The following is a 19,741-nucleotide window of genomic DNA, read 5'->3' on the forward strand; positions in this document are numbered from 1 at the left end:
CAAAAACAAAATAGACCCAGTTCAGGTTTTAAGACCACAAACAAAATGTGCAAGAAGAGAGAAAAGACATGGTGGTGTTCACAATCTCCAAGAACAAGTTGGCCAAATAACCTTAGATCAAGTTTAACCTTAACCTTAGTTTATATTGTATTTATGTTGTCATTATTCTGATTCTGACGTACAAAAAAAAACAATGTAGTTTTTTTTGTATGTCAGAATCAGAATCAGATCGGAATCAGAAACGTTTTTTTTTTTGCCATTGCCAATGAAGAGAATCCATGTGTTTTAGAGTCTATCTGACATAATGTCAATCATCCTTGTGCATTATTTTGTTTCCATAAAACAGCTGTAAATAAGAGTATAAGAATTTTTTTTTAATGAGTTTTTTCTAAAATTTTTTTATAAGTTATCTGTTTTGTTTTGTTTTATTTACTTCTGTAACTAATCTGTGTTGCAACTCTGGAATTTCTCCATTGTGGGACAAATAAAGATTAGCTTAAGATAAACATTACGTTTATCAAACTATGACTACGTTTTTTTTTTCAGAGTTGATTGTCAAGATTAGTCGAATGATTGTTGCAGCTCTAATATTCAGCGGTAAAAAAAAAATTCGAGGATACAAAACCGGAAGTACATGAAACTGCTCTCTCGCTTTGAGTCTCTGTTTCCGGTTTGGTCTCCGCTCTTCGTTTCCGGAGTGCGAGCCGCCGCTGTCAACCATCCTCCAGGAGCTGACCGAGCGCGTTCAGAGGGCTGTAGCAGACATGTCGGCAGCTGCGGCGGGGACCAGCAGAGCGGCTCACGGCCCCGATGTGGCCCAGAAGAAGCGCAGGGGCCCGGGGGCTCTGGCCACGGCGTACCTGGTCATTTACAACGTGGTGATGACGGCGGGGCAAGTGGCGTGTTTTTGTCCTGGAGCTAACCCCGTGCGGGCTAAAGACTCAGGGATCATGGTCGAGTCAAACGTGCGCTCGTCGTCGGTTAAAATTACCGTAATTTAAATAAATAAATAATAATAATTTTAAAAGGATACAAAAAAAATGTGAAAGTAAATACGATGCAGTCGACGTCTATGTTTATGTGTAATACGGCAGCAACGACTAATCGAGATAATCGTGACTGGTCGACTATTCAAATAATCGTAATTGTATTTTGATCATCCTTAATTGGACTATGCAGACTCTAAAAACGCATTGACGTTTTCTGATTTTTATTCATTGTGCACTTTATTTGTGTCTTTACAGTCGCACTATTTTATTTTTTTCTAAATATAGTAGGGCTGCGACTAACGATAATTTTGCCAATCGGTCAGTGTTTTTGCTAAATTTGACCCAGATGAACCTAAAGTGAAGTAGTTTGAGGACCCGACGGAGCACATTAATGAACAAAAAGAGTGTTTTCATCAAATTTACACCTTTTCCACGTCATTTTCATGGAATTACGGCTCAATTTCAGTCACATAACGTTAATTTCTCAGACCGTGTTATGCTTTGGAACCTACGCATAGAAAAGTACTGATTGAAAACGAATCGCTGACTTGTTGCTTACTATATTATTTCTTAGTTGCCGCTCTAATGTGAAGCGTGCTGCTGTATGTGGAGTTAAAGCAGAGCGGGTTGTATACTTTTAAGCTCTTTCTCTGTCAATAAGTGCAACCTAACAAGACTGATCCACCTATTCAAATGATGACTGTTGTTTGAACCCTAGAACAAGCCGATGCAAATGTTTAGCGGTTTAGGATTAGCTGATCTGCGGTGGCTCATGCCATGTGTGAGTTTAATTGTGTTTGACGAGTCTCCAGCGCTGACAGAAAAGAGAATAATGAAGCATGATTCCCATTGTGAGACTCGGGACGCCAAGCTGAGGTTTTGTGGTGGTTCAACTTCAAATTGATGTCACAGCCCTGTAAATCTAACATTGGATTCAAATGTATATTATATATGCTCAGTTAAAGGCATTTTTGTTGTATTAAGGGCTTGTTGGAAGACATTATGCCTGTGAGATCGGGTCCACGAGAATGAGATTTTATTTATTTTATTTTATCAGTGTTTATTAAAATTATTTATTTTTTATTATTATTTATATATTTTTTATTATAATTATTTACTATTATAATTATTTATATATATTTTTATTTGATTATTTTTTATTACAATTATATTTTTTACATTATTTATATATTTTTATTAGAATTATTATGTATTATCATTATTTATACTTTGATTTTTTTTTTTTTTGCATTGATTTTTAGAACAAAAGCTTCTCAAAATACAACTCGCCAGCTTTAACCTTTTTCTTTTTTGGGATCTTTTGGCGCGAGATCTGGCCCCATCTCTAATTTCAGTTTTCAAGCTGTTGGGGCCCAGAAAACCAACGGTTTTCACACATTCTGGACGTAATAGTTGCCATCTTGTGCGGTCGCTGTTGTGTTCTCGGGCCAGACACTTCTCCCCCGCCCTGTGTTGACCGTGAGGTTCACCGCGGTCCATGAATTCATTGGCGTAGATTAGAAAATGGGCCACAGTTCCTCGTCTGGTCCGAGCACAGGAGTATTTGACCTTCTCTGGTGTGAATAAACAGTCAGAGTAACGTTTGTTTAGCTAATTGGAAAATCCAGCAGCAACAAGTCTTTCAATTACAACTAGATCATGTGCAAAGGCTGAAGCCATTGCGAGTGTCTGTATTCTTGCGTAAAAGTACTACATGTGTGTATTAAAGACTTTATTCTTGTTAGGCTCGAGCCATGGAATGCTCATGGGCTTTGAAACACAGAATAAAGTCTGAAGAATAAAGTCTGGCGGTAATGTAACCCTTGGATACCAGCCGCCATAAAACAACAACAACAACAACATCATATAGTACAAAACTGTGAGGAGACCTTGCTCAACACCCGGTCTGGAGAGACGGGAGATGGCGGAGGAGAGTGGATCGGGGATGGAAGACGTTCTGGACGGCGTGGAGGAGCAGCCTTTTCTGCCTGCACGTGCCCGGAAACGTAAAAAGTCCCTTAGCTCGTCCGAGGGTTCTGGGAATGAGCAGCAGGATGAGGCTGAAGCTATTGATATCCGGAGTGAGAGCAGAGACTGTAAGGTGATCATAAAGCTTGCACAGGATAGTGCATCCTTTAAGGAGTGGAATTCAGTGGCATTGTCAAAGAGCCTAACTGTAGCTGTGGGAGTGATCAAGAGTGCAAGTGTCCTTAGAGATGGCTCCCTGCTGGTCGTGTGCAAGGACGCGGTTCAGCAACGGAAGGCGATTGGAACTAAACGTCTGGGTGGAAAGGACATTCTTGTGTCTAATGCTGAAAGAAACACGGTCAGAGGAGTTATCGTAGGTGTCCCTACGGCGACGTCTGTGGATGAAGTTAAGGAGAATTTGACGGGAGTTACGGTGGTGGACGCTAGGCGTTTGAAGGTGACCCGGTTTGGGGTAAGATGTGACAGCTTGTCGGTAATGGTAACACTTGAAGGGAGGTGCCTGCCTAGTAAGGTGTTCATTGGGTACATGTGCTATAGCGTCAGGCCATATGTTCCGCCGCCCCTGCGTTGCTTTAAGTGCCAGCGCTTTGGGCATATTGCAGCAGTCTGTAGAGGGAGGCAAAGGTGTGGTAAATGTGCAGGAGATCATGAGTATGGGAAGTGTGACGTGGGAGCAAAACTGAAGTGCTGTAACTGTGGGGAAGAACATAGCTCTGCCTACGGGGGATGCAGGTTTAGCAAAAGAGCTGCTGAGGTGCAGAAAATAAAGGTCTCTCAAGGTATATCCTATGCAGATGCAGTCAAGAAAGTTTCATGTAACAAGTTTAGAGTAGATACAGAGAGAGGAGCCAGCGCTGCTCCCAGCCAGGGCGAAATGAGAAAGGCCAGCGTGGCTCCCAAGAAGTGTGAAGGTTTCAAGAGTGGAGGTCCCAAGTGTGCAGGTTCCAGAATTAATGAGAATACCCTGGTTGTGGATAGAGAGGATTTTGTACTCTTTATGGTGGATGTTGTAAACTGTGCTGCTCAGACTCAAAGCAGAACTGAAAGGATCAGGATCATTGCTAAAGCTGCAGGGAGATTCCTTGGAACAAAGGAGCTTGATTGGGCAGATATAGAAAACAGGCTAAAGGCGCTAAATGGGAGTCGGAGTGATGGGGGTCTGCTTGTGGGGAGTCAGTGATCAGAGTGACGAGATGGGGGTGGGGGTGGTCTCCTGTCCTCGCCCAGTCTCGTAGACGCACGGCTACCAAGCGGCGACATCAGTGGACATATTAAAGCCTATAGAATGAAGCCTGAAGAATAAAGCTGTACGGTGGAAGCACCGAACGTCAAAGAAGGAGAGGAAGATGAAGAAGAGTCTCCCTGGAATAAAGCCGGTTGGTCTCTGAAACAACAACAACTATTCTAGTCACAAAGACATATCATGACCTCATGGGCTTTGTAACACCAAAGCAATGGAAGGAGTACTTTTACGGACTACGACAGAGTCTGAGGACTACGACAGTCTGAGGAATAAAGTCTGGCGGTAATGCAACACTTGGATGCCAACCGCCATAAAACAACAACAACAACAACAACAACAACCAAAGCAATGGAAGGAGTACTTTTACGGACTACGACAGTCTGAGGACTACGAAAAGTCTGAGGAATAAAGTCTGACGGTAATGCAACAATTGGATGCCAACCGCCATAAAACAACAACAACAACAACAACAACATCATCATGTAGTTGTAAAAATAGTAATAATTAAGTAAACAAAGGCAGGTCTGCTCTAGATGAAATGTTTTATTGCTCGAGCTGCAGATGACGTAACTGTGGTTGACTTAACGGTTCACAGTCCACATATTGTCCAGATAATGCTTCATCGTGAACCTCGGCACAGTTTCACGCCGCGCTTCACCGTGAACCTCGGCACAGTTTCACGCCGCGCTTCACCGTGAACCTCGGCACAGTTTCACGCCGCGCTTCACCGTGAACCTCGGCACAGTTTCACGCCGCGCTTCACCGTGAACCTCGGCACAGTTTCACGCCGCGCTTCACCGTGAACCTCGGCACAGTTTCACGCCGCGCTTCACCGTGAACCTCGGCACAGTTTCACGCCGCGCTTCACCGTGAACCTCGGCACAGTTTCACGCCGCGCGCGCTTCACCGTGAACCTCGGCACAGTTTCACGCCGCGCGCGCTTCACCGTGAACCTCGGCACAGTTTCACGCCGCGCGAGCTTCACCGTGAACCTCGGCACAGTTTCACGCCGCGCGAGCTTCACCGTGAACCTCGGCACAGTTTCACGCCGCGCGAGCTTCACCGTGAACCTCGGCACAGTTTCACGCCGCGCGAGCTTCACCGTGAACCTCGGCACAGTTTCACGCCGCGCTTCATCGTGAACCTCGGCACAGTTTCACGCCGCGCTTCATCGTGAACCTCGGCACAGTTTCACGCCGCGCTTCATCGTGAACCTCGGCACAGTTTCACGCCGCGCTTCATCGTGAACCTCGGCACAGTTTCACGCCGCGCTTCATCGTGAACCTCGGCACAGTTTCACGCCGCGCTTCATCGTGAACCTCGGCACAGTTTCACGCCGCGCTTCATCGTGAACCTCGGCACAGTTTCACGCCGCGCTTCATCGTGAACCTCGGCACAGGTTCACGCCGCGCCGTATCGTGAACCTCGGCACAGTTTCACGCCGCGCTTCATCGTGAACCTCGGCACAGTTTCACGCCGCGCTTCACCGTGAACCTCGGCACAGTTTCACGCCGCGCTTCACCGTGAACCTCGGCACAGTTTCACGCCGCGCTTCACCGTGAACCTCGGCACAGTTTCACGCCCGCTTCACCGGGAACCTCGGCACAGTTTCACGCCCGCTTCACCGGGAACCTCGGCACAGTTTCACGCCGCGCTTCACCGTGAACCTCGGCACAGTTTCACGCCGCGCTTCACCGTGAACCTCGGCACAGTTTCACGCCGCGCTTCACCGTGAACCTCGGCACAGTTTCACGCCGCGCTTCACCGTGAACCTCGGCACAGTTTCACGCCGCGCTTCACCGTGAACCTCGGCACAGTTTCACGCCGCGCTTCACGTGAACCTCGGCACAGTTTCACGCCGCGCTTCACCGTGAACCTCGGCACAGTTTCACGCCGCGCTTCACCGTGAACCTCGGCACAGTTTCACGCCGCGCTTCATCGTGAACCTCGGCACAGTTTCACGCCCGCTTCATCGGGAACCTCGGCACAGTTTCACGCCGCGCTTCATCGTGAACCTCGGCACAGTTTCACGCCGCGCTTCATCGTGAACCTCGGCACAGTTTCACGCCGCGCGCGCTTTATCGTGAACCTCGGCACAGTTTCACGCCGCGCGCGCTTCATCGTGAACCTCGGCACAGTTTCACGCCGCGCGCGCTTCATCGTGAACCTCGGCACAGTTTCACGCCGCGCGCGCTTCATCGTGAACCTCGGCACAGTTTCACGCCGCGCGCGCTTCATCGTGAACCTCGGCACAGTTTCACGCCGCGCGCGCTTCATCGTGAACCTCGGCACAGTTTCACGCCGCGCGCGCTTCATCGTGAACCTCGGCACAGTTTCACGCCGCGCGCGCTTCATCGTGAACCTCGGCACAGTTTCACGCCGCGCGCGCTTCATCGTGAACCTCGGCACAGTTTCACGCCGCGCGCGCTTCATCGTGAACCTCGGCACAGTGTCACGCCGCGCTTCATCGTGAACCTCGGCACAGTTTCACGCCGCGCTTCATCGTGAACCTCGGCACAGGTTCACGCCGCGCCGTATCGTGAACCTCGGCACAGTTTCACGCCGCGCTTCATCGTGAACCTCGGCACAGTTTCACGCCGCGCTTCATCGTGAACCTCGGCACAGTTTCACGCCGCGCTTCACCGGGAACCTCGGCACAGTTTCACGCCGCGCTTCATCGTGAACCTCGGCACAGTTTCACGCCGCGCTTCACCGTGAACCTCGGCACAGTTTCACGCCGCGCTTCACCGTGAACCTCGGCACAGTTTCACGCCGCGCTTCACCGTGAACCTCGGCACAGTTTCACGCCGCGCTTCACCGTGAACCTCGGCACAGTTTCACGCCGCGCTTCATCGTGAACCTCGGCACAGTTTCACGCCGCGCTTCATCGTGAACCTCGGCACAGTTTCACGCCGCCGTGTTTTTCCTCGACTGTTGCACAAGTCGAAGGCGAGTGTCGTTTGTGTCGCGGCCGAACCGGTCGGATCACATTGTGGCTCGAGCCTGGTGGGACAGAAAGAGCTTTGTGTCGGGTGTAATGGAAACGCACTCTCACACAGACACACACGCACACGCACACGCACGAACACACACATACAAGCACACACATACAAGCACACAGACACACACACGCACACGCAAACGGGTAAAAATTTATCAAATAAAGTCATAATCGCAGTAGTTATTGGAGCTACAGACGCTAAAACACATACGAAAAGAGCTTTTATGGCCAAGACTGTGACATTATTAAATCAAAATGGAAAAAAATATATAATTTATTAGAAAAAAGCTTTTGATGATATGAAATCAAATCTAGTTTATTGGATCAATTGATTTTTCTTGACAATTTTAGCCCCTAAAGTGCTTCTGCTCATCAGTTTACGCCTCGTGGGTTAAAGTGCCTATGCCTTTTTTTTATGATTTTCTACTTTTTGCTTTATTTGGTGTATTTATACCTGTTGTACATATAGATTATAGTTTTACACCAATTGAGGAGGTATTTGTGGAGAAAACGTGGACAAATCTGTGGAAAATGACATCACACTAGGGACACTCATTTCAGTCAAAGTTTATGCATAAATTACCCAAAGAAACAACTAATTTTTGGAATATTTTATTGTGTAAATTAAGCTTTTAACCACAAACACAGTGTCGTCTTTTTGAGTGCGGTGTCTCTTTAAATAAGGCAAATGGACCAAAATGACAGATCTGATATTCAAATGAACAATGACCATAAACGTAAAGAATCAAACGGGTAAATAGAATAAAGCTCTGGCATAACTTGCATTTTGTGCTTGTTGTTTCAGTCTTTTCTGGAGGTTTTTTTCTGGCGTTTTGTGATTTGCAAATGATGAAACTCTAACTTTAGACCTCCACCTACTTTTGCATCTATGGCAGCCCTGGAGGGACATGCTGTTTGTTAAAAAACTCAGGATTTGGGTCAAAGATGATGACGAGACAACTCGCTCGCCGTGTCCCCAATTTAAACGCAAAATGAATGTTTCTTTCTTGTTTGTCTTTTGTAAAGCTGTGAGCACATCTTCTGTTTCATATGTTTTTATTGACTTTATTGAAGATTAGCGTGATCGTTCAGGTCACAGTTGAACCGTAACAGCTTCAAAATAATAATCCTGCAATTTTAGAAAGCAAAATCAAGTCCTTTTAATTCAGTTGAAGTCCAAAAAATGCGTCCAAAGTACTTTTTATCTGTTTTTGTCAAAATTAACTTTTTTTTTGTCTTTCACTAAGTTAATAACAAAAATAAAACAAACAATAATTTAAGACAATTATTATAAAATGAGACATATATATATATAAAATGACAATGAGAATTAAAACGACAACAAAATAATAATAATTTAAACAACAAATAATAGTAGTAATAATAATAAAAACGACAACAATAAAAACAATATTAATAATTAAAAATAATGATCATTAAAACAATCATAATAATAAAAAATAATCCTAATAACCATGATCATAATTGTATGGATTCTCTTGTCTCGTGTGTGGGAACATCACAATATCAAATCAATATCAAAAACAGCCAGATTGATGTGGTAGAAAGTAGTTTACAATCAGTGTAGTTTTGGGACTGTAGAGTGAATTAAAAATACTTGATTTTGCCCCTAAAACTGTCCCAATTATTATTATTATTATTATCATTATTATTATTTTGCAGTTCTTACCATTGTGCTCAGGTTTTCGTGCGTATAACCTGCTCATGCCCCGTCGCTTGTGTTTGCAGGTGGCTGGTGATCGCCGTGGGTCTGGTGCGGGCGTATTTGGCGAGGGGCAGCTACCACGGGCTTTACTACTCCATCGAGAAACCGCTCAAGTTCTTCCAGACGGGGGCGCTCCTCGAGGTAACGACAAGCTAGCAAAGAAATATATACCGTATTTTCCGCAGTATCAGACAAAAAATGCATAACAGAGAAGAAAAAAACATATATAAGTTGCACTGGAGTATAAGTCGCATCTCAGCCAAAACTTTGAAAAAAAGTGCGGCTTATAGTCCGGAAAATACGGTAATTACACCTTGTAATGTCCATGAAATAAGTGAAATTATCCGCAGTAAGTTCATTTTATTTATCAGGAATTCTTGAAATAAGATTAATAATCTGACTTTTTTAGCTTTTGTTTGGTAGAAATGTCTTAAAACAACAAAAGTCAGATTTGTTTGTGTAGATTTAAGTGAATAAATCTGTTAGATTAATTTATTCATGTATTTCAGTGACAAATGGGAATAAAACGAGCTCATTACTTCACCAACCAAATCAAAACAGTATTCACTCATTTTGTTAATTAAAATAATCATAGTCATGTTTTGATCGTTATCTGGACTAAACAGACTCTAAAACACAAACATAAAGACTTTTTATAACAAAGACGGCGACATTACTAAATCAAAATGACAAAAACGGATAAACAGTTTCTGATTTTCATACACTTTGCTCGTAAATATTCTGTATAAAGAAGTGTTCAGTCGGCACATTTTAACCTTTATTTGGTCGATAATGTATTTAAAACGTCACATTTTACAATAGAAATAATCGTTTGACTCTCCTATTAATTAAAAATGATTTGCTAAATAGTTGACAACAAAAATAATCGTCACTTTGACCTTTTTCATCTTGTTTTCACTCAGAAAATACAGCTCGTTTATGAATTTCCGTTTGCATTTCGCTCCTAAAATCACAAGATTTGTAATAATCACGCGAGAACCTGTTTTAGACCAGGTTTTTTGTTAATTAAGCGTTAATCGGCTTCTAAACGATGCAAAAACGAGGCGTAAACTGGATTGAAAATGGAAAAACAACACGTCACTCAAGCACACGTGCACTTTGAGTAATTAAAGTCAATGTATAATGCCAGAAAAAGCTCAAATAAAAGCCACAATATCCTCTCTTTCAGACCGAGCTGAGGTTTAAATCCGATCCGAGCTGAACTGTGCGCAGAATAAGAAGTGTTTTAGTTGTTTTGAAGCGCTTGAGCCCGTTGCTTTTGTGAGTAATGGTGTATTTTCTTCTTTTTCTCTTTCAGATCTTGCACTGCGCCGTCGGTGAGTCTCTACTCCCACTTCTGTTGTATAATTATCATATATATTCCAGAGCAGCTCGTCCCGGACGCCACTGTAAACGTCCTGATCAACAAGAACAGATTTGTATTTGTCAAATGAAACAAAATGTGACATAAGATGAGTGATCAGAGGTTTTTGTCATCAATTACAAACAGGAAGTGAAATTATAAACCTAAAAAACGTGCTATTCTGGGATAAAATGTGTATAATTGTTAGCAAAATTAAGATATATTTGTCATTTATCATAAGCATTTTAACGTGTATTTTCTTTTATGTTATTTCAAATTCTAAAACATGAGAAAAGACAAAAAAGCATGTTTTAAAGCCCAAGATTAAAATATACTTATCATTTATCATTGGAATTGTTACATGCATTTTCTTTTACATTATTTCAAATTCTAAAATATGAGAAAAGCCAAAGAAAAACTTCTCAGGAGCACGTTTTAAAGCCCAAAATTAAAATATATTTATCATTTATCATTGGAATTTTAACGTGTATATACTTTTACACAAATTCAAATTCTAAAACATGAGAAAAGCTTTTTGAGGAGCACGTTTTAAAGCCCAAAATTAAAATATATTTGTCATGCTGGGATAGGCTCCAGTCACCCGCGACCCCGAAAGGGAATAAGCGGTAGAAAATGGATGGATGTTTCATAGGCACTTTAAAGGTCCCATAACATGCAAAATCGACTTTTCAGAGCTTTTAACCTTCTTACATTGCTATTTGTGCTTCATATATGTACCCAGAGTGTTTTTTTGATTGATTCCCGCAGTGTTTAGCTATATTACAGACTATCTCCTTTCCTCCAATCTCCAAACTGACGGGGGGTGTTCACAGCACCGCGTCATAACCACAGGCACGCGTCATCATCCCCCCTCCCCCTCCCCCCTCTCCACCTGCCTCTCCCTCCCACCTGCCGCCTCCCGCCCCCTTCCCCCCCGGCTCCGCGCTGCCGTCTCCCTACAAGCCCCAGAGTTTTTCTGCTTCGATTTACGAGGAAACACGGTTCAAAGAGGCCCAAAACGTCATTAATGATATCGTACTCTTTACTATTATCACAATGGTGAAGGTTTATGTGGCAGTTGATGCAGCAACCGGGAAAATAAACAGAGAGAAGTTCTATCCGATACCGAAAAACCAGGAAATAAGAGCGCGACGGACGTAAGACTTTTTTACAGACAGACAGACAGACAGACAGACAGACAGACAGTCTTTCTTTCTTTCTTTCTTTCTTTCTCACTCAGTCGCGCGGCAGGAGCAGCGCGGAGCAGACAGCTGTGGGTCTACGTCACGGGTGGGCGGGGCACACACGCTCTGAGACTCCGTCACGGGTTGGGCGGGGCACACACGCTCTGAGACTCCGTCACGGGTTGGGCGGGGCACACACGCTCTGAGACTCCGTCACGGGTTGGGCGGGGCACACACGCTCTGAGACTCCGTCACGGGTGGGCGGGGCACACACGCGCTCTGAGACTACGTCACGGGTGGGCGGGGCACACACGCTCTGAGACTACGTCACGGGTTGGGCGGGGGAGCCAGATCGCTCTTCGCAAGGGTGGGGGCGAATATCAAACCAAGCCGTCTGCATTTACGGGTTGGTGAGGGGGTCCAAGGTCTGGGTGATATTTCTTAACTATTATGTTAAGGGTGTTGCACAACACTTATTATTATCAATTATACACTTAGGATAGACTACGAAACGTGAAAAAAAGCACGTTATGGCACCTTTAACGTGTATTTTCTTTTTACGTGATTTCAAATTCTAAAACATGAGAAAAGACCAAAAAATCTTCTCAGGAGCACGTTTTAAAGCTTAAATTAAAATATATTTGTCATTTATCATAGGCATTTTAACGTGTATTTTCTTTTTACGTGATTTCAAATTCTAAAACATGAGAAAAGACCAAAAAATCTTCTCAGGAGCACGTTTTAAAGCTTAAATTAAAATATATTTGTCATTTATCATAGGCATTTTAACGTGTATTTTCTTTAACGTTATTTCAAATTCTAAAACATGAGAAAAGCCAAAGTAAACGTTCTCAAGAGTGCGTTTTAAAGCCCAATAACAACAGAAATACTCCATAATACGCGTGTTAAAGCACAATACGCTGAACGATGAACGCTCTGTCGTTTATTGAAATGTGTAATTTGCAGGGATCGTGCCGTCGTCCGTGGTGCTGACGGGATTTCAGGTCATGTCCCGGGTCTTTCTCACGTGGGCCGTCACTCACAGCGTCAGAGAGGTACTTCCTGCCTTTTGTACATGTCACAATCATCAATAATAGAAAACGATGCTCTGTAGATTTAGAGCTGGGCCATGTACAGTATATTACAATATTTCGGTTTTGGTTTTACGACTGGATCTGATGACTCTTTCAGGCTTTAACTGGTCCAAAATGGGACTAAATCATTGCTACAGTACCGTATTTTCCGGACTATAAGTTGCACCTTTTTTCATAGTTTTGGCCGGGTGCGACTTATACTTATACTCCAGAGCGATGTATATATGTTTTTTTCTTCTCTATTATGCATTTTTTCGCTGGTGCCACTTATACTCCAGAAAATATGATAATTCCAAACCAGGAATAACCCAAAAGAGGACAAAAATATGGATAAAACCAAACCTCCGTTATTGGCCCGCTGCGATTAATCGACAACAGAAACATGATTTTAATCGTTATATTGGACTTTACAGACTCTAAAACGTGCACAAGTGTAGCTTTTTATCACAAAGACGGTGGTATTTGTCAATCAAAACGTCACAACAATTTCCGATTTTCATGAACAACAGACTTTATTCGTAAATATTCTCCATCTGGACGTCTCAGGTCGGCATATTTCAACTTTTCTTCGGTCAATCATGTCTTTGAAAAGTCTCAAAGTCTCGAACAGTCTCGAACAAGTCTCGAACAAGTCTCGAACAAGTCTCGAACAAGTCTCGAACAAGTCTCGAACAAGTCTCGAACAAGTCTCGAACAAGTCTCGAACAAGTCTCGAAGTCTAGAAAAGTCTCAGTCTCGTTTCACTTCTAAAACGTCTAAAATAATCGTTAGTTGCAGCTCGACTTCACTCCGATTCGTAAACTAGGGTCTGATTATTTAGTGAGAGATGAATTTACATTGCCCAGCTTTAAATATTGACCTTTTGTACGTCACGACACAGATTGATGTAGTGTGTGAAATGACCTGTTTCCCATGTGGATGGAGCCAAGAGGAGGAGCAGAGTGAGTAAAGCCTGGATTGTAGAGTCCATCTGAATAACATTTAACTGCATTGTCGTATTGGCCGTTAGCGTTGCATTTTTCTGAGGTTTTCACTCATTTTCCGTCAGGTTGTGTACTAAAACCACGTGCATTTCTGTGAGGACGGAATGCACTGGAATCTTTAGTGTGTTTCTGTGGAAAAGGGAAAATTGTCGTGTTAAATTGATCATTTTAGGTATTCAAATCACATCCAAGAGAGTCTGAGTCTCTCTCTGAGTCTCATTTCCTCGTGGCGTGGACAGCCCAGTAATTCTCCCACATGTCAATCATTCCCTGCGTCCTACTGCACACCTGCAGCCTCGTTCTAAGTGAGATCGCGCCGTACAGTTCCATGTGAATGCTGTATTGAATGTGTCTTTCCTAACATACATCGATGTCATGTTCCGTCTTGTAGTGTGTGAGCTGAAGCATGTTGTCTGCTGCTGTGTTTCCCTCCGCGCTGCACCATCCCTTCCCATAATGCCTTGCGTCTTCCTCAGGTGCAGAGTGAAGACAGCGTTCTGCTGTTCGTCACCGCGTGGACCGTGACCGAGATCATCCGTTATTCCTTCTACACCTTCAGCCTGCTCAACCACCTGCCCTACCTCATCAAGTGGGCCAGGTATTTACACCACTGCAAACGAGGGCGGGGCCACGTCAGACCGCTGCAAACGAGGGCGGGGCCACATCACATACATGAACATCACAAAAACACACACAAAAACGAGTGTGAATATCTGTGGCTGGAGTAAAGGTTTGGAACTCATTGGATTATGATTTAAAAACATCACCAAATCTCTGGATTTTTACGAAACTGTTTGAAGCAATAGTTCAGTTGTAGTCATCTGGACTCAGTTTGAAAAATCACTGTGTTTGAAGCAATAACAATCAAATCTTATCAATTAAATAATTATAAAAAAATTTAAAAATGTGGCATAAAACGTAAAACAAGTTGTCTAAAGAAAATGTGTTCAGAACCATCTTGTGTTTGGGTTTTTTGTGTTTTTTTTTTTTTTTTTCAAGAATTGGCAGATATTTAAAAGATTTTGTTTCTTCTCTCTACTCCTTTTTGATTTTGATGGTGATTTATGTTAAATAACACACAATTTAAATACATTTAAAAATATATACATTCTTTGGACGATCCCGATATGGATAGTCTGTGTATAGTGCCTCTATATCGCCGATACTTCTAAAGGAAAATCTATTCTCGTCCTTTCCGCCGCCGTGAACCTGCCTTTTGCCGTCACTATGCTTTTGTGTAGCAGCAGTTAAGTGTCTCTCCCTGTGGCCTGTTGCTAAGGAGCCGGCGAGAGCTGCTGTTTTACCTGAGCCTCGGTCTAAAAGAGGTGCCCACCAGCAGAAACGCATGTCCAGAGTGCTCTCTCAGGCTGCGGTTGCCACGCTCGGGCTCTTAACAACGTTTAGAGACAAGAAATGGAGTCTCCACCGCTCATGTGTCCGGATTGTCTGGAAAACGACAAAGGATTTAGAGACGGCACAAAATATTCTGTTCATTTTAAACCAGGCCAAACTTTAAGACAAAAACTGGTTCATCCTAATCTTCATCTCAGAGCGCCGAGCGTCTTCATCTCAGAGCGCCGAGCGTCTTCATCTCAGAGCGCCGAGCGTCTTCATCTCAGAGCGCCGAGCGTCTTCATCTCAGAGCGCCGAGCGTCTTCATCTCAGAGCGCCGAGCGTCTTCATCTCAGAGCGCCGAGCGTCTTCATCTCAGAGCGCCGAGCGTCTTCATCTTCATCTCGCCGAGCGTCTTCATCTCAGAGCGCTGAGCGTCTTCATCTCAGAGCGCCGAGCGTCTTCATCTTCATCTCGCCGAGCGTCTTCATCTCAGAGCGCCGAGCGTCTTCATCTCAGAGCGCCGAGCGTCTTCATCTTCATCTCGCCGAGCGTCTTCATCTCAGAGCGCCGAGCGTCTTCATCTCAGAGCGCCGAGCGTCTTCATCTTCATCTCGCCGAGCGTCTTCATCTCAGAGCGCCGAGCGTCTTAACGCCACAAACTGCTCCTCTGTGGACAGTGAGGTGAAGTCTCTAAGCAAAAGAAGAGATGGTTTGAAAGAGGAGTCAACATGGCTCTAACAAGAATCCTTTTTAAACACAAATGCAAGATTAAGGTTCAAGTTACCCGTGATATACAGCAGTATTGTGAAGCCTTTTGACAACAGATGCTGAAGATGGATTACACCGACCTGTTCAGGCTTTTAGATAGGATTTGAAAACACTGGGGCCGACTAGGCGAAAAAAACGTGTTGCTTCGGCATTCTCCGGACCACGGCTCGGCAGCCAATCAGAGCCAAGCACACAAATTTCGTCGACCAATCAGCGGGCCGCATGCAAATTTTCACTTTGTAAACTGTAATGGCGGACTATTGTCAAATGCTTCCCGGCCTGATTTAATGACAATATTCCCTTTTTTTTCTCTTAAGATTTATTTATCAAATGCCCCGTTCAAACCACGGGCAGACGGGTCTCTATCTAAAAGCCTGGACCTGTTTGTTACTTGTTATAAACGATTTTTAAAAGTGCATATTAATCCTCGTGTCGCTAGCAGCTTGAACATGAAACACTCTGAAACCCCGCTCTCTGTCACGGGGGCTTTAAAGGTCCCGCCTCTTCACGCCTTCACGCTCTGACACGCCCTCTCCTTCGCCAGGTACACGTTCTTCTTCGTGCTGTACCCGATGGGCGTGACGGGCGAGCTGCTGACCATCTACGCCGCGCTGCCGGTGGTCCAGAAGACGGGGCTCTACTCCGTCACGCTGCCCAACAAGTACAACTTCTCCTTCGACTACTACACCTTCCTCATCCTCGCCATGCTCTCCTACATCCCACGTGAGTGTCGCCGGCGGCTCCTCCCACAACCGACCTTTATCTGGACGTTTAAGTAACATATGAACAGTTATTCAGATAACTATAGCATAAAGAACATGCTAACAAGTTTACCAAAGCATCAGTTTTACCCCAAATCACTAAATCCATTGAATTCTTCTTCCTCTGTTTCACTTCTAAACAACTCCACAAACTCCAGAGGAAGAGGAAGTGCAGATTCTTCTTCTGCGTCGCTTAGAGCCTAGAGCGCCCTCTTGTGGTTGTCAGTGTGAAAATAACAAATAATATCACATATAAGTCGCTCTGGAGTATAAGTCGCACCCCGGCCAGAAAATGTTTTTAAAATACTTAATATTTATTAATCTTTACTTAACCAGGTTGAGATCGATACCACTTAAGCCTGGGATTAATTGATTTATTCGTGACTCAAAAGCAATTGTTTTCAGGACTAAATGGACGCTAAAGCAAAATTACCCTTTTCTATAACAAAGACGGCCGCGTTATTTAATCAAAATGTCAAAAAAAAGAGTAAATAATTTTAATTTTCATAAATAATACACTTTGTTTGTAAATATTCTCCATCTTGAAGCTTTCAGTTTTCATATTTTAACCTTTATTTGGTTCATGACGTATTTAAAAATATAAATACTCGTTAATAAATAAATGAATAAATAATTGGCTAATAATAATAGACTATTGAAATAATTGTTAGTTGCAGCCCTTTTTATTACACTCCAGAAATTGCTTAAAATTTCTATTATAACGAATAAATAATAATAATAATAATAATTTAAAACAATAATTTTATTTTAAAGAAAATAAATAAATAAAACAAAAACAGGCTGGACCAAACAGAAAATAAGTGTCGAGTTCTGAGCGGCGAGACGTTCCCGTGATAGTCGGCTTTGATTGGATTCGCAGCAGGTGTCGGGAACTGTTTGATTTCACTTATGACGTTTTCCTCTTTCACGACCTCCGTAAATCGCTTGTCGTTTCAGGCCGTGAACTTTATCCGTAAAACATCAGAAACGTTGGACTCTTGAACAAATCTTGTCCAACATCTTGACATTCTTGACTTTTTTGAGCTTTCAATCCTGTTCCGACATTGTTCCCGCATTAAAAACATATCAATCCTGGTGAGAAAGTGCTCTCCCCTCCGAGCGTCAAAAACAGTCCGTTCTGAATCTCCTCGATCTGTGATGTTTTTTTTATTTTTTATTTTTTTCCATGATTTTTGAAATACACAAACACAAAACAAGGAGCACCGCCAGAGAGTAAAACAAAAATAATAATTGTAATAAATCATAATAAGGGCACAATATGACAAAACGTACATACAATTACTGCATACTTTGCTGTTTTCTTGAACAAATCTTGTCCAACATCTTGACAATCTTGACTTTTTTGAGCTTTTAACCCTGTTCCGACATTGTTCCCGCATTAAAAACATATCTGGAGTAGCATTTAGCTTCATTCACGCTAGTTTGATGAATCCTGGTGAGAAAGTGCTCTCCCCTCCGAGCGTCAAAAACACTCATCTCATCGATCTGTAATGCTTTTTATTTTTATTATTTTATTCTTTCCTCGATTTTTGAAATACACAAACACGAAACAAGAGAGTAAAACAAAAATATTAATGATAATAGTAATAAATCATAATAAGGGCACAATTTGACAAAACGTACATCCAATTACGGCATAATTCGCTGTTTTGTAAGTGCATAAATCATCTCCGGACTCGTTCTGAGCGTTTTCTGCCGTCAAACCACGATCAGTGGAACCGCGTGGCAACGTAGCACGTCCGACAAAACGTTCCTATCGTTTATTATTAAGTTGTGTAATTCCCTCTGCAGCCAGTAGATGGCTGCAAAACTCAGTCAATGCCGTGGGGAACAGCAGAGATCCAAGTGTTTTTTCCTTTTTTGTTCTATAACGAAATGCTAAGCTAACGGTTCTGGAGAGCATGTTTAAAGGTCAAAAATGCATTATAAGTCGCACCGGAGTATAAAAAAAATTATAATAGAGAAGAAAAAACATATATAAGTCGCACTGGAGTATAAGTCGCGCTGGCGTATAAGTCGCGCCGGAGTATAAGTCTCGCCGGAGTATAAGTCTCGCCGGAGTATAAGTCTCGCCGGAGTATAAGTCTCGCCGGAGTATAAGTCTCGCCGGAGTATAAGTCGCGCCGGAGTAAAAGTGGAGTATAAGTCTCGCCGGAGTATAAGTCTCGCCGGAGTATAAGTCTCGCCGGAGTATAAGTCTCGCCGGAGTATAAGTCTCGCCGGAGTATAAGTCTCGCCGGAGTATAAGTCTCGCCGGAGTATAAGTCTCGCCGGAGTATAAGTCTCGCCGGAGTATAAGTCTCGCCGGAGTATAAGTCTCGCCGGAGTATAAGTCTCGCCGGAGTATAAGTCTCGCCGGAGTATAAGTCTCGCCGGAGTATAAGTCGCGCCGGAGTATAAGTCGCGCCGGAGTATAAGTCGCGCCGGAGTATAAGTCGCGCCGGAGTATAAGTCTCACCGGAGTATAAGTCTCACCAGCCAAAAAATGCACTGCAGTATGAAATGCAGTTGCAAGTGTGAAAATAACAAATAATATCACATATAAGTCACTCTGGAGTACAAGTATATAAGTATAAATATAAGTATAAGTCGCACCCCGGTCAAAACTATGATAAAAGGTGCGACTTATTGTCTGGAAAATACGGTAATTTTGCTTCTAAATCTGTCACGATCATAATTTTTTGGCTCTGAATTATCACAATGAAGCAGAATTCACCGAACTAAGTGTTATATTCAACCTCAAACGTTCAGAGGAGCAGTAGCATCGTTCAGTTCAGTTTAAAACCTCAGTATTTGCTTTAGTTGTTGTTTTATTCATACAGATTGTACAATAACGCGGTTGTAGTGAACGTTGTGTTGTGTTTTCTCTCCCCAGTGTTTCCTCAGCTGTATTTCCACATGATCCGACAGAGGAAGAAGGTGCTGGGACACGTGGACGACTACACCAAAGTGGAGTGAGCGGCAAAACCACAAAAACCACTAAATCACTCCCAAAAAAAGGAAAGAAAAAATCGACCAAAAAATTCCAAAGCATTTACGACACTACAAAAAAAGGAAAACACACAAAAAAACTGCCAGAACTGAAGGGAAATGTAATTTATTTGAGTTATTATGGGAGAAATGCTGGCGGAATCCACATTTTGATGGTTTTATTTATGAACGAATGGCAGAAGCCGGTGCAGTAGCAGTTTGATGTCAGCAAAGGGCGTTTTCTACGACAAAAACAACAAATACCTACAATCATGACCGTCACGTGGATTCAGAAGGTTTATCGTGGATTTTAT

The 19,741-nt window shown here is 43.2% G+C and overlaps 1 protein-coding gene across 1 annotated transcript; it reads left to right on the plus strand.

Annotated features, from left to right (window-relative positions):
• The first annotated feature begins 682 nt into the window (after nt 1-682).
• hacd2 (3-hydroxyacyl-CoA dehydratase 2) lies at nt 683-19,423 on the plus strand. The gene is made up of 7 exons (XM_072445248.1): nt 683-892; nt 8,972-9,089; nt 10,267-10,285; nt 12,462-12,550; nt 14,049-14,170; nt 16,220-16,398; nt 19,333-19,423. Exons 1-7 carry the CDS (start codon nt 765-767, stop codon nt 19,413-19,415), a joined length of 738 nt encoding a protein of 245 aa, XP_072301349.1. The 5' UTR covers nt 683-764; the 3' UTR covers nt 19,416-19,423.
• Nucleotides 19,424-19,741: the final 318 nt, after the last annotated feature.

The sequence above is a fragment of the Eucyclogobius newberryi genome, unplaced genomic scaffold (genome assembly GCF_026437365.1).
Source record: "Eucyclogobius newberryi isolate DKJ021-1_F unplaced genomic scaffold, fEucNew1.0.hap1 SCAF_14, whole genome shotgun sequence".
Taxonomy (NCBI): domain Eukaryota; kingdom Metazoa; phylum Chordata; class Actinopteri; order Gobiiformes; family Gobiidae; genus Eucyclogobius; species Eucyclogobius newberryi.